At 54.8% G+C, this 15,244-nt stretch overlaps 1 protein-coding gene across 2 annotated transcripts in view; it reads left to right on the top strand.

The window, feature by feature from the left end:
* Positions 1-15,244, top strand: part of ICE1 (interactor of little elongation complex ELL subunit 1) — a 55,987-nt gene that overhangs the window by 24,185 nt on the left and 16,558 nt on the right. For both annotated transcript variants that reach the window (XM_030332860.1, XM_030332870.2), the window contains exons 11-13: positions 4,930-5,016; positions 7,755-8,167; positions 10,370-15,133. In XM_030332860.1, coding sequence (XP_030188720.1) covers positions 4,930-5,016; positions 7,755-8,167; positions 10,370-15,133 — 5,264 coding nt within the window. The remainder of the gene's footprint in view (positions 1-4,929; positions 5,017-7,754; positions 8,168-10,369; positions 15,134-15,244) is intronic.

Below are 15,244 nucleotides of genomic sequence, written 5' to 3'. Positions count from 1 at the left end.
GAGAAAATGTTAAAAATAGAGGTAATGTCGTTAGAGAAAGTCTAAGAGCATAGCCATCGGCTGCTGCTGTGAAACTGAGCCGGTGGGGCTCTCGACTGCGGAAAGCCAGATCGTCGATGTCCCCATGGTCCTCCAGCAGGACCTCTCGGAGGGGAGGACAGAGCCCTCGGGACAGAAGGTCGGCAAGAAGTAGTTGAAGGAAACTCAGGAGCAGGACACACACGCGATATTTGTGTTAGAAAGGCCTTTCAGGTGTTGGGTGTGACTTCTTGTGCGTGACCTTTGTTTTTGGCACGTCGTAGGAAGTATTTTTAAAATCGAATGGAGTTGAATATAGAGGGATGGATAAAGAAGTTTCAAACAAATGCTAACTTGAAGCCGTAATCAGGCAAAAAGTAATTCCAGCCTGGAAAGGAGTTTACATGAACTAAAAGGGAATATCCAGGTTGATTAAGTTGATTGATCAGTTGGTGATTGATCCGTTCGCCAAGCAAATGCTACGGTCATAGACCTAAAATCATGAAACTGCATCAAGTAAAAATGCCTGGAAATTCTAGAGGGAATAGTCACATTGTTTCCATAAGAGGCCTTAGTATTCTTCGCAGAAACAGTTGATTTTGTAAAAGCAGACAAAGTAGGAGGTAGAGTTGATTTCGTAATTGCAGATTGGTGATTTCCATCTAATGCTTTTAAACCACAAACGTAGAATTCTTTAAAATACTTTTCAAACATATATGAAGGTTGACTACTAGACAGCAGGAACTATAGCCTAATATATCATTAAGATACCGATATTTAACAAGATGTTAACAAAAATCCTGCCCTCGCCCAAAGGGGGCAAAATTACTTACCAAACCTGTCTGGTAACTGAATGTGCATAGACACAAACCACCTCTTGGATAACAGAAAGAAACTGAAATACTCAGCCCTTTTGGAAGCAAACAGTAGGGCAGTATTGAAGTCTCTGCGATCCTGCCAGTATGGCATTCACAGGAACTAATGGGCCTATGTGATTATTCTGGAAAGCAAGACCTACAGAAGGTGAATAGCGAAGTAAGAAAATGCAACGGAAAACAGAAACTAAGGAAAATGGGAGGAAGGACCTAAGTTAATGAAATAGGAAACAAAGCAATTGACTTGGGGCCATTAAATGGAACAGCTGGATCTTTGCAAGGCCGGCGGAGCCCACAGCTCCTTTCGGCGGGTGTGACCGAGACAGGAAGGGACAAAAGCCCGAGGACTGGGAAAACTGGAACAGAACTGCAGTTAGAGAATTACTTAGTTCATAGATTTATATTCAGATTTGATCGTGTTTGTGAAATGGGCCATTTTCAAGGAAAGCATGCTCAGATTGAGGCGGGATAGTTGTAAACCTGAACAGGAAGAATAACCCAGAAGAAATTAAAATAAAATAAAGATCTAACACCGTCGAAGATCCAGACGACTTACAAGGGAGCTCTGTAAAGGCGCCAGTGGATGAGACGAATGTCTTTATTGTTTTGTATTCATTTCAGAACTTAGAAAAACACGGACCGCTTTCCATGTCACTCTCTCGAACTCAGATAGGCCAGTACCAAAGGCGGCTGAGAATCCCGTGCTCACATCCTCAAGACTCCAAGCGCGGTCACTCAGGAACGTGGCTGCAAGGCACTAGATGAAGTTTTGGGGACTCAAGTTTAGTAGTAGTAGAGAACACACACAAGTCACGACTCACAGATTTGTCTCAGGAATACCACAACAGCTGCCTAAGAGAAAAAGTACCCGTTCCTCAGGGAAAAATATCTGGTGAGGTAATAATAGAATAACACGTTTTGTTTTGTTTTGTTTTGTTTTAATTTTTTTTTTTTAACATTTATTTATTTTTGAGACAGAGAGAGACAGAGCATGAACAGGGGAGGGGCAGAGAGAGAGGGAGACACAGAATCGGAAACAGGCTCCAGGCTCTGAGCGGTCAGCCCAGAGCCCGAGGCGGGGCTCGAACTCATGGACCGCAAGATCGTGACCTGAGTTGAAGTCGGACGCTTAACCGACTGAGCCACCCAGGCACCCCCTAAATGTTTATTTATTATTGAGAGAGAGACAGGGTGCACAAGTGGGGTGGGGCAGAGAAAGAGGGAGACACAGAATGGGAAGCCCGCTCCAGCCTCTAAGATGTCAGCACAGAGCCCGATGTGGGGCTTGAATTCATGAAATGCGAGATCATGACCTGAGCTGAAGTCGGATGTTTAACCGACTGAGCCACCCAGGCGCCCCGAGAACAACACATTTTGAAATCGAGAAAGGTGAAACAGAGGAGCCTTGTCACTACCGTGAGAAGCGGACGCGCGTGCTTTCTGTGCCGTCTACTCTGTGTGGGCTGGAGGCCATCAGCAGTGGAGCAGGGCCAGCACAGACGAGGGCGAGCTGTAGATCCGATAAGGAAGGCTCAGAGTGGTCATCATTGCGGATGGTAAGACTGTCTTCCGGACTCTGCTGGCAGAGTGTGATGTGCGGTGCCCGATGCTGACCTGTCAGAATAGGGACGGGACAGGAACAGCCCATCCTCCAAAGGCGGCGGGACCGTCAGCCCTCTAGGAAGAGAAAACCTATGAACCGTGTGCGCCGGGCCTCCGCGGGGAAAGCCACAAACCCCGTGGAGAGTGTTAAAGACCAGAACGTGTAAGGGAACGTTATGTTCCTGGATCAGAGACTCGCTGTGCAAAGGTGTGAGTTTTCCCGTCTTACGCAGACCCCGCTGCGGTTTCATATGGGGAAGGACAAGCAGGCGGTCGAGGCTTATCAGGAAGAATAGGTATTCAGAATAATCGAGTGTTTGGGAAGGAAGAGCCTGAGCAAAGCCCACGCCCACCCAGACATCAAAAGGTAACTGCGAGCTCATCATGATGAAGGAAGCGTGGTGTCAATGTGGTGTAACTGACAAATCCGTGGAGCAGACAGGCTCAGAGCTGCTCGTCAACGCCTTAGATTGTGATTCAGGGAGGACTTTACAGGCGTGGGGGAAGGTGTGCAGTTGGACCCAATGAGGTTTCCTCTTCACAGCTGAGTGAGGAAAGCACAGGGTGGATTTTTTCCTGCTTTACTGGGAAGGGCTACTTTTGTTTTGTGTTTGTCCGGTAAGTAATGAATGCTCAGTTAGAACAGGCGTAGTTGTGGGCAGTAGCCTCCGTAAGGATAGAAAAGTAACTCTGTTTCTTTTTTTTTTTTTTTTTAAGGTCCCTTGTTTGCTGCTTTGGGTATACGTAATAAGCAGGGATCCCGGTCAGGTCATTTAAGCAAAGGGCATTACAGTGTTTGGAAGGAGGCTTGGGGGTAGGTTAAAATCGCCACGTAGATGAGTTGCTTGTTTAAGAATTTTGGAACTCAAGAACGGATGTGGCTCACAAACAGTGCAAGTCGGAAGCTGACCTGGCTCAAGAGAGGTTGGAAACGTCAGACTTTTAAACTTGCCTGTTACCGTGTTCTCACCACTTATCCTGGTCCCCTTTCTGGGGCCGTGCAGTCCACCAGCTTCCGTAGAGCCGACCTTTTTCAAAGTATGAATTCTTGGCAGATATTTTGGTTTAAAAGGCTGGTATTTTATCCTCCCTAGAACCGGATTAAAGATTTCAGTATTTTCAATAAGTGCTTCCGGCTAATTTAAGAGCTTCAGGGAAACTATAATAGAGCTTGGGATGGCCTGAAATTACCTAACACTTAAGGGGCATTTTTAATTGAACTTTCCTTAGCGTCGTTGGTCTTTTGATGCAGATTTGACCACAGGCTCTTCGTTCATACTTAAGTTTTTAAGAATATTTTTTGTTCTGGGAGTTTTTCGGAATGTATGTACACATTAATGCTAAACTCACTTAAAAACCATAGTGTCATATTCTTTTTTTCTTTTTTTTTAAAGAACTTTTTAAAATTTAACATTTATTTATTTTTGAGACAGAGAGAGACAGGGCATGAACGGGGGAGGGGCAGAGAGAGAGGGAGACACAGAATCGGAAGCAGGCTCCAGGCTCTGAGCCGTCAGCCCAGAGCCCGACGCGGGGCTCGAACTCACGGACCGCGAGATCGTGACCTGAGCTGAATTCAGTCGGACGCTCAACTGACTGAGCCACCCAGGCGCCCCCATAGTGTCATATTCTTAATGTTACACGAATTTCGTTAAGCCTGTCTTAGTTACAAAAATCTGAATTCACAGATCGTCAAGGATCTAAATCTATAGAAATACTTACCTTTCAACCTGAACCGATGGTTCTCAACTATTTTAGGAATTCAGACCCTTTTGAAAATTCATACAAATTCAGAAACTTTCACTTTTCCTTATAAAAGCATACGCTTCTCTGTGTGTCTGTGTGTGTGATGATCCCTTCCTTTCCAAGTGTTTATACACACGTATTTTTGTCTCCCACCCTGTCACCCCTGAAAACCATTAATGGATTTTTCCATTATCCGCGAAGCCCCCGGGTCAGTTACAGCGTGGTCAGTTCTCACGGGTTCTCTGACACCCTGTTGTGACCGAGGGTGCCTCTCTGCCATTGTCTGTCGTATACGGGGAGCCGGCGTCTCCGACGTCGGTCATTCTGGCCGTGCTTCCGTCCCTCATCTCTCACCGCCTTCCGTGACAAGGCCAGAGATGTATTGGGCCCACGCATATACAAAGACGATAGAGGCCTTCGACAGCAAGTAGATTTGGCCCTTCGAATCCCGTGCCCTCTCATTCCCCCACCCCTCGAACAAAACCAAGCGTGCATTCAGCCTTCAGTGTTGAGCTGAAGCGTCGCAGGCCTTCCCGTCTGCAGCTGAGCGTGTCACGCGCGGTGGTTGCGGTCGGGGGGCGGTGTTGCGGGAACCTAGTCTGGGAACTCCCGATTTCCTACGAGTGTGTTTGGCCTTGGGTGGACTGGGCCAAGTGACCTGTCTTTAATACTTTGCTCTTTTTCACAGGAAAAGTAAAGCTGCTTCTGAAGGAACTCTGGCTCTGTATAAACACAACACACAGACTACCTGGTGAAGGCAGCAGGTGTGTCCCAGGTGAGAGCGCAGCTTCCGCAAGCACTTCTCATACGTGACCGTAGAAGCGTCTACCCGGGGGATCGTATGCCTTTAGTCTGTGACGTCTCCCGTTACAAGAGTGAGATGGGCTGGCGTGGGTACCTCTCGTTACGCGGAGCTCCTTTCCCTTCAGCGGGGCCTGAAATTCGAATCAAAAGAAAATTAAAAGCGCCTTCGGCTTTCACCGTTTAAGTGGCGGCTTCCAGCAGAGAACGTGCAGGGAAAGTGGACGGACACACGACGGAGCGCGTGTGGCGGGAGGCGGCAGGACGCCGGGGGGCACGGCCCTTTCTGAATCCAGTGGCAGCCCAGCCGCGCGTAGTGTTCCTGCAACTTACCCAGTGCCTTTGCTTGACCTTGTCGCCTCCACCTGCCGTACTCGCGTCGGCTCCTTTAGAGGACCGCTGTGGTCAGACGAGAGCCCGTTTCCTTTCACGCCGTCACATCACGTGGTCACCGCGCAGCGCCACCCCTGATGCGTTTTCGGAGGTTTGACCTGATCTGCGGGACACCCCGATTTGCAGGGGAAAGCTGCCGAGGCGTTCTCCCACGTGCCCACGTGCACCCGACCCAGGATTTAGGATTTGGAAATCGGGGTTGGTCGTACCAGCGGGGATGGGGAGAAGTTAGCGGTCTCGCGTTAGAGGAAAGTGTTTCTTGGCCGTTTTTCTTTCGTGTAACTAGTTTCTTGTGGTTAGCTGCTGTGAATTGCCAGATCATCGAGGATCTAAATCTGTAGAAACGTGGACCTAGTTTTTACTCTCCGGCTCTGAAGGCAAAGTTCCTGCAGAAAAGGGTTGCTAGACAAGTTCCTGGTTCTCATCAGTGCTCGATTCGGAGCTCGTGAGGTTTTGTGAGGCGAAGAGAGGCACGGTGATGGGGTGCTTTTAAGCAGATTGTCACGTTCTGGGTGGACGCACCGCCAACGGGCCGGTGGGGCCTGCGTCTCGTGAGTCCGTTTCTGCGGTCCCGAATCGCTCTCTTCGTGCCTTCAGGCAGAAGCAGCCTGGGACTCTTCCGCCTGCCTCAGCAGGTAGTAGTCGTGTTTTATTATGAGCACGCGACTTCTTGTCGTTAAAGGTGTTATTAAAAGGGCTTTCCGTTTAATAATCCGATGTTTTTATTTAAAAGCAAACTATTCTGAGGGGTAAGTCTATGGCTTGATGGTAACTTTTTCAAGTAAAAAGGAAAACATGGCATCTTTGGAATGTTAAATCCTAAAACGTCTTCTTTTTCTTTCGAATTTTTTGTTTTTCTATGAGAAAATTCATAAAAATACGGCAGAGAATCCCCTCGGGCTCCTCATCCAGATTCCGCTGAATGTCACCCTCAGTGCGGGTCTCTGAGCCGAGCTGGGCCTCACACGGACGCCTCCAGTTCCGCTCCAGTTGTTTCCATCCCCGAGCCCTCGTTGCCCCTCGCAGCGCCCCCAGCCCGCATCTCGGCCCCCAGTCCGCGGTCCGTCCATCTCGCTTTGTCTCTTGTCTTTGACGCCTTCAGGGAGGGAGGAGACCCATCAGTTTCGTCTGCGTACCGTCGTGTCGTGCTAGGTGAAGACTGTGTTTATGGCAAGAGGTCCCCAGTAGCGCCTGGCGCTGTGCTCCGGCCGTTGCAGGGGAGGGGGCGCGCACGGGGTGGGGGGGCAGGGCTGCTGGCGTCCACCAGGGTTCTCCACCGCAAGTCGCCGTGAATCGCCTGGAGGGGGACCCTGGGGTGCTGTGCAGACAGTCTCTTTGTCTCCCAGTCGAGCCCACTGGCCAAGCCCCTGTGCTACGACTACTACTTAGTTTGTTAGCAATCTTGCATTTCTCTCATCCCTTCTACACACATTAATCGGAATTCTGTATTTGCATCACAACTCATCATGTCATTTCATTGTTCAGATTTTTCCCACTTGGTGATTGGGTCCATCTTCAGGTCGGCTCCGGGGCCCTTGAGGCACCCCCAGCCTGTTTGGAGAATTTCTTTCTGGCTCTGTGAGATGTTCAGGTCCCCCCCGCCCCAGCCCTCCAGTCAGTCAGTCACTTCTCCAGGCAGCCTTGAGTCCTTGTGTAAAACATATGTTTACAACTTTCATAGATGGCAGATGGTTGTTTCCAGTTACTTCCCAGGACACAAACATCCTCCTTGACAGTTCGCTACGGTTCACCAAAATCAAGACCCCCAAACCATTGGCTTTTTACTGTAATTTTCCCGGTGCGCTGTGATATAAAGCGTTTATGTGACCTAGCCGAGTCCCTTAATTAGAGCGTTGTATAAATGTGACCACTGGATAGGCTTGATGTTGGCTGATTTTTGATTGCTTTTCAGACATGAAGATCATGTTCCCTGTCAGCCTCTATGCACAGAGCCGTTCCTCCCCAGTACTACTCACTGTGTGGAAGATTTACTGAGAGAAGGCACGTGCCGTCCAGGCCCGTTACCCGCCGTCGTGGTGCCCTTCCGCCCAGGCACCGTGCTGCTGGTGGGCGGGGGGCATCCCCTCCCTCTGCCTGCCGGCCCTCTTGGCTTGCTTGTTGCTAGGGAACTGTGCTTATGGGAAATGTGCTCGGGTCTTCTAGGGTGATCTGTGGGGAGGGATTGGTAGGTTGCCTTTTAAAGGATGTTTCTGTTGATTCGAATTTACTCAATAATACAAGCATTTTGAACGTTTAGCATATTTTTTGTAAGTTTTCTTGATATTATAGGTGTTTAGTATTAGCTTTTGTCTCCCACAGAAAAACCCGCCAAAGAAAACCCCCCCGCACCCAGAGAGTCCCGGGACGCTGGCGCACCCCCTCCGGCGGGAGGCGGTCTCCTCAGAGCCGCAGCCGTGCAGACGTGCCTGACGGAACTGTCCATGGAGATAGAGGGTGACTTCTCTGCCTGTAAGAGTGTGGGAACAGAGGGGCCCGGTGCCGCTGCTCACCATCCCGAACGCGTGTCTCCCGAGGGCCGGAATCCTGAGGTCTCGCTGCACAGGAGTGAGCAGGACGGCGCTGACTTCTCTGATCGTGAGCGCTTTTTCGATGAAGATCTCCAGGCTGCAGTCGACTTCTTCAGACTTCCCCCTCCTCTTTTGTCTCCGGTGCCGTCCCCGCCTCTGGTGTCCTTACCACACCTGAGCACGTTACCTTCTTCGCTCGCACCTGTGAGTTTGCGCTTTGGATTTGAGTTATCCAGTGGGCACGTTGCCCATCCTGGCACTTAGCTGTGCTCGGTGGGAGGTGCTCGGTGATGCTCGGGCCAGATTTTATTGGGGACGAAGTGAGAACTGCATAAGGCGTGCCCGTGTTCTTGGGACCAGCGTGGCTGCCGTGACACCGGTGGCTTGTGTCAGGGTCGTGTTCTGTTTGTCTTTATTCACAACCAAATCCTGAGTCCCTACAAACAATGTGTGTAGGCACAGAGTTGGTTTCAGAGATGGGGCGTCCCTGTTTGTAGCACGCATGCCCGTTAACCCGCGTTTGCCAAATTCCCCACCTTCGCTTGATGAATTCGTCATCTTTTCGTGTGTTTGCACGATGGTTTGTTGTAATTTCTCAGGAAGCCAGTCTCGATAAAGCAGACTTGTGTGCTTTTTTGGCTTAAGGAGCAGATAAAAGCATTGCTCCTCTGAGTCGCTCCCTTCATTTGGGAAGCAGTGCGTGTCCGTCCTGTTCCGGAGGCCGTGCCCGGCACTGGGAACGCGAGGTGACGTGGTTACCACTCGGCGGGGTCGCGCCTGGCAGTGGGGTGGGGAAGGGCGCAGGCGATTGCGCGGCCGTGATGGACACCGTGGGGCTGGAGTGGACCCAGGCCGGAGGCTCGGCCCTCGGGGAGGCCAGGGCGGGCAGAGAAGCTCTGGGAGGACAGGAGCCCGCTGAGTGTTCAAGAGGGCAGCGTGTGTCCGGTGCCGGAGCTCTTTACACACCTGTGGGACTGAAGGTGATCCCGTGCCAGAGGATGTTCACGTCGACCAGGCGTGCAAGGGCCGTCTGGGGCCTCGGGACTTTCCAGTTGATCGTGGGGACACTGGGAAGCGGTGGATCCCGGGAGGCCGATCGGCTGGTAGGTTTTCAGTTGGAAGGTTCCACTTGGCCTCTGTGTGGCAGAGTGTAGGCGGTGGGGAGAGTCCGGAGGGAGGTGGGAGCGTGGACGGGGACGTCACTGGCTGACTCAGCCGTTGCCGGCCTTCTCCACAGGTCACATCCCTGCAGCGGCACTGGGGTTCAAGGTGGGGTGGCTTGAGAAATGGTAGGAGGCGAACGAGCGGCCTCTGGCGAGGTTTTCCACATGGTGGAAAGGGAGGCTCAGGAGTCAGCGATGCTGGAAAGGAGAGGAAGGAAGAAACCCTGCGTGGGTGGGAAGGCGCGGTGTCAGGTGCGGATAGAGGTGTGCGTGGGTTTCCAGGCGGACACACGCGTTGCGACGTTAGGCCCACGGGCGTGGGGCCCGGGGCCCGGGAGGAGGCTGCGGCGGGCCCAGACGTCGGGGCTCCCCAGCCTCGGGGTGTCACAGAAGCCGTGGGACTGGGATGTTGTTCGGTGTGGGTGGGTAGCAGCAGAGGCTGGGGTCCCAGGAGCGCATCCGCCTGTAGGTGACCGCGTCGAAGAGGAGAGGAGGTTGAGGATGAGTGGCAGGACAGGAAGAGAACCAGATAAAAGTGCCTAAGGTTTCGGGGGAGGAAAGGATTGGCTTAGTGGGGCAGGCGTACGTCCGTGCTGTTCAGCACCGGTCTTCCCCCCGGCCGCTGGTGGGGGGTTTCTGGAGCGGAGGCGGAGAGCGGGTTGTGTGGGAAGGAGCAGTGTTGTGTGTGCACCGTTGAAAGAGTGGAGCCCGTCCGCTTGTTAGCGGCACCCCGGGTGCAGCCTGGTGAGAGGGGCTGTTGGCACGAGAGGTCTACGTGGCGTCACCAGAGCGGGGGCCAGGTGCACCGCCCACACGGGTGGCGCTGGGCCGGAGCTGGGCGCCTGGGCCAGAGTGACCCGGAGGCCGGGGACTAGAGGGCAGTGCGTCCCGAGTTGGACACCGCTGTGCCGGGAAACGGAGGGGAAGAGCTGGAGAGAGGGACTGTTCGGGCCTTAGGAGAACAGACCGCAGGCCACGTGGGGCTGTGAGTTGTGGGAGGAGCTGGCGGTGGGGGTGGGGCCCTGGGACAGCGTCAGGGTGGAGGCGAGGCGGTGCTGTCTGTGCTCCCGCTGCCGCTCGCCCGTCGCCTGTGGGCTGCACTCGAGGAGATGCTCCTTCTGCGGATGGGTGTTACGGGCTCTTCAGGAAGCAGGAGTGTGTTCTGTGATGCGTGCGATTGGTAAGTTGTGTTCACTCGGTTCAGTTAGTCTTAACTAACGGGAACAACTCCTTCGTTTTTCAGGAAACCTACTTCGGAGAGTATACGGATTCCAGTGACGATGAGTCGTCCCAACCTAGAAATTCTGCCGCGTCTGTTTCAGAAGATGAGACGTCTGAATCACATTACTTTGGCTCATCCAGAAGAAGTGATGGAAGGAGGGATACGCGGGAGGAAAAGCTCACATCGCACGAAGCCTCCAGAACTCTGACTGCGCTGGAAGTAAACGGAGTGACAGCGGTTGGGTTTGGGACAGTCACAGCGGCCCTGAGAGAGCCTTCAGCCACACGCGCTTTAGCTCGCGAGCAACCCTGGGCAGTGTCCTCGGAAGCCACGAGTGACAGGGAAAGAGGCATTTTAGATGAGGCACAGAGACTGAGAGAGGGTCGCGAGGCGGACAAGTCGGTGCAGACAGAGAACACGCTCGACGACGCCGTAGGAAGCGTGTGTGGGGGGACGTCTGGCCGCCAGGCCCAGGACGGGGCGGCGGCCCTCTGGAGGGCTGACGTGCATCACCCTCCCCTCGGCAGCAGACCATTCAGTGACCTCGTGGAATCTGAAGGAAAGACCCTGCTGTCTGAAATGATAGGATCGCCCAAACCACAGTTTACTACGTGGACACTGACAAACGAAATCCCTTTTGAATCGGATCATGTATCCATTTCTGACCACTTTCAGGGAATGTGTAGAGTGTTGGGAAAAGACAGAGATGGTCGGAGGTTCATTTTAGGAGCCTCGCCTGAACCAGCAGACGACGCAGGTCACACAGTGGGCACCACGGGGCTCGGTGTTGACGCCAGGCTTTCTTCCTCTCCTACCTCGGGGGCGTCGTCTGTGTGCAGTGACTCCCAGCCTTGCTCTGATGCACACCTTCCTCCTGACTCCGCCCCCACCGAGCTGCAGCGCTCAGAACAGAAGCTACGAGCTGAGGCCTTCACCTTGCTGGACCTGCAGCCCGAGCCCCCAGCGTGTCCTGCCGGAGAGAACCATCTGGAAAACAGCTTGTATGCTTTGAGCGCCGAGTTGGGAACATCACATTTTAATAACCTGAGTAGCCGTGAGGTCGAGGGCACAGACGTTGGGAAAGGCATGCCCAGAGTCTGTTCACTTCCACAGTCGGTGTTCATAAAAGCTGCGAAAGAGGCTCAGTGTCGAAGTCAGGGTCCGAGAACTGAGCCCTCCCTGACCAGGGCGGATTCCACGCCGTTGGTGGAGTCTCAGTGCGGCTTGACCAAGAGTGGGTTTGGCTTCGTGAAAAGCCCTTCCTGGCACCAGAGTGACCTGTTAAGGAGAGGTGGCGAGGAAAGGCTGAGAGCTAAATCAGAACACGAACACAAGACTGACCATCAGTTACAAAAGGCAGGGCCAGCCTTAGAAAACAGGGGAGCCGCGTCCAGGCCTGAACTCGCCAGAGAAAATAACCCCGCGGGGCTCAGGGCCACTCCGTCACTGTTGCCTAACCAAGTTTCGGTGATCACCAAGCAGGCCAGACCCGAAACGGCACACGGGGCTAGGTCAGAGCACTGGGGGCCGCAGAGGACTGAGCCTGCCTTCGCGACGGCGTCTGGAGTGGGACGTGGTGGAGAGAGAGAGGACCCGGCCTGGAATGTGCCAGGGTCGGCTGCTACGGGGGGGACCTCGCCACAAGTTTCTGCCTCAAGGAGAAAATTAGATTTCAATTTTCCAAGCGGTTCTGTACCTGTAGAAAATCCTCACTGTTCCACAAGTAGCAAACTGTCTTTCCCTTGTGAGAAGATCCCAGTCCCGAACCAGGATGTCCTGACGGGAGCCCCGGCCCAGGAGGCAGTGCAGGAACAAGGTGTGCTCCTCCGCGCCCCGAGTCTGGACTCGTCCGGGCTGCCTGTGGATGGACGCCTTCCGGCCACGCCGGCACCCGTGTCGAGAAGCTTTCCTGGTGCAGGAGCACCGTGTGAGGGCTCGGGCAGATCTGGCGGGGGGGCCCTGGCCGTGTCCGAGGACCCTCCTGGCGGGCGGCAGAGCCTGAGGGGGTCTCTGGAGCTGCCGTCGCCGACCCCGGGCGGCGCTTCTCCCGGAGACCCAGGCACCTCCGGGACGGCGCTCCCGTCGGCGGGTCTCGGAAAAGATGAAGAGACGCGCGGCGTCCCTCCGGGTGCCCTGGCCGCGGCCCCGTGTTGTTACACGGGCATCCGGGAGGCGGCAGGCGGCGACACGGAGGTGGAAGAGAGCGAGGCGCCCAGCTGCAGCGAGGGCGAGAGCGAGCCCGAGGCCGTGACGGGGGCCGCCCAGCACGGGGCCGCCAGCGCCTCCGGGGAAGGTGGGGGAGCCCTGGGGGCCAGCGCGGCCGAGAGCAGGCCCTCCGTGGAGGTGGGGTGTCTGACCTCAGCCCTGCAGGACTTCAACATCAGTACTCTCTCGGAGATAGACGGACTTTCTACGTCCGAGGTCGTCATGTTTCTCGAAAGTTGTCAGTTAAGAGATTATAGTTCCGGGGACTCGGTTTCAGAATGTTCTAGCAAAGGAACCCTGAGTAAGGACATGAGCAAAGAGTTAAAGCCAGGTGAGCCGTCAGGAGAAAAGTACAGGAAGCAGCTGTGTGAAGAAGAAGCGCTCGAGACCCCGGAAGAGTGGCTCGAGTCCGAGGAGGAGGACGGGCCCCTGCGGGGCACGCGGCGGCTCTCTCGGCGCTCTCTGGAAACGCTGTCAGAGGTCCTCACCAAGATCGGACAGGAGCTTCAGGCCAGCTGCGAGGGCCCCGCTGGAGAGGATGCTGCCGATTTCGTGCTCTTCAACGTGCACGACGCCGTGACCGCCGGGCCCGTCCGAGAGCACGGCCCACCTCGGGAAGCGGGGGACCCCTCGCCACTGCCCACGGGTACGCCCCCTCCAGCAGCCGGCCTGGCCGGCGAGGGCGGCTCTCCCGGCAGCGGTCCCGCGGGGAACGGAAGCGCCCTCAGCGGACCCGAGGCCGCTTCCCACGTCACCAGCCCGAACCGTGGTGGGGAGGAGGGCCTGTCAGAAGCGACGGAGCCCTCAGCCCTGGACGCCGACTCGGGAGCAGGGCAGACGGCGGAGCGCGGTGCCGAAGGGGAGGCGGAAACGACATTCCAGTGCCAGATCTCTACAGTGACCTCCGAGGTCATCAATGTGCTGATCAACAAGGATCAGAATCTAGTCATTGAAAAGGGGGACCACTGGACCATCATCAACGGGGTGGCTCTCATGCCAAACGTGGACCAGGTTATACTGTGCGACACTCCGGAGGACATCGCTGTCTCCCCGGAGCCGGGAGGCCCGGGAGCCGGTTTCATCTCCGTCACTGCTGTGGACAAGTCTCCAGAGACCGGTCACCCTGGCCTTGCGTTTCCGGAGCCCCAGGGCGGCAGCCTCCCCGGTGCCCAGGAAGAAATCTCCAGCAGTAGTCAGAGCACCAACTTCGATAAAAGTCGCTTGCGCAACAGGCCGGTCAAACCTAGTGTGAGGCTTAGCTCCGAAATCTACGACCAGAACTTCGAGTCTCAGGTAGTGGCGTCTGATCACACGTATTTTAACTCAAAACTGGAGCCATTTGGCAAGAATAAGAATCGATCCAAGGTGACCAACAAAGATCAGTCAAACAAGCCAGCGAAGACCTCAGCGTCAAGCAGAGTTGAAGCTAATCAGAGTGAAGGCTCCCAGTCATTTTTAGGGGAAAGAGAGAACACAAAAACCCAGAGAAATCAAACTCAGACCATCCTAGCCAATGCGGACACGTCGACCCCCACGGACTGTTCTGACACCCTGAGTAAAATACGGCAGGAGGTGGGGCCCCCTCTGCCACCCTTGCTTGCTCCTTTGGTTGCCACCCCCCCACGGACTTCCCGGCCGGTGTCTCCTCTGATAGCCGCTTCCACTCCCTCCTCCCCCGCCTCTCCCATCGGCCCCATTTCTCCCTTGTGTGAAATCCCGGTGCCTCCTGCGATGTCTCCTTTGCCGGAAGAGCCCGGATGCCCCTCGCCCCTACGCACATCCCCGTCCCCATCCACCGCAGCAGCTGGCGAGAGGATCCTGTCGTCTCCCCTGCAGTTCTGTGCTGCGACGCCAAAGCATGCCCTCCCTGTGCCGGGCCGCCTCCCCCCCTTTGCTTCCGCCCACACGGCTGTGGCCGGACCCCAGGAGAATTCCGTCAAAATCCTTGACAGCATGTACCCGGAGTTGTCTGCCAGGGCCCGCACCCTCAACATCCTCAAAGGGAACATTCAGCTCGCCCGGGGCCCACCTGCTGACTGTAAGAACTTAGCAGGGCCCGTCGGTGCCATCACAGGATTCAAAGCAATCACGTCAACGTCAACCGCCTTTGTGAAAACGGGGGGCAGCTCTGGGAGTGACTGCAGTCAGGATAAGTCCAAAGATACGGGCACTCACCAGGACTCAGGTGGGAAAAGGACGTTGTCTGCATCTACGCTGAGGAGCGCTAAGAGACTGCGGCTGGACAGCGGGTCCCCAGAACCAGAACCCGGGAGCACCGCCACAGAAGGAGTCCACAAGACCCTCCGGAGGAGCCTCCCTCAGGCCGAAGGCGTGACGACAGAGGAGGAGAGAAGTGCTCTTCCGACCGTCAGTACAGCCTCACAGTTGCCTCCAAACCCGAAAGAAACCGTAGAGTCCCACGACAAAGCCATAGCTGACGCGCTGAAGAAGATTGCAGAGTCGTCTTTTGATCTCCTGCCTGTCATTCGGAGTCACGTGTATGTGGGAAATATCTCCAAAAAGCCCGTAATGAGAGATCAAGAGAAGGAAGTTGTTCACGAATTCAGCACAACCAAAAAGGTATGTGGAACTTTTCTGTACGAGCGTTAGGAACTGCATGTGCTCGGAGACGCTGTCTGCTCGCAGCCCGGTGGTAGGTGGCCCTGAACAGGACTTTTATTCCAGAGGTGG

Source organism: Lynx canadensis, chromosome A1, assembly GCF_007474595.2.
Source record: "Lynx canadensis isolate LIC74 chromosome A1, mLynCan4.pri.v2, whole genome shotgun sequence".
Lineage (NCBI taxonomy): Eukaryota > Metazoa > Chordata > Mammalia > Carnivora > Felidae > Lynx > Lynx canadensis.
This window is presented reverse-complemented; position numbering and strand designations above follow the sequence as displayed.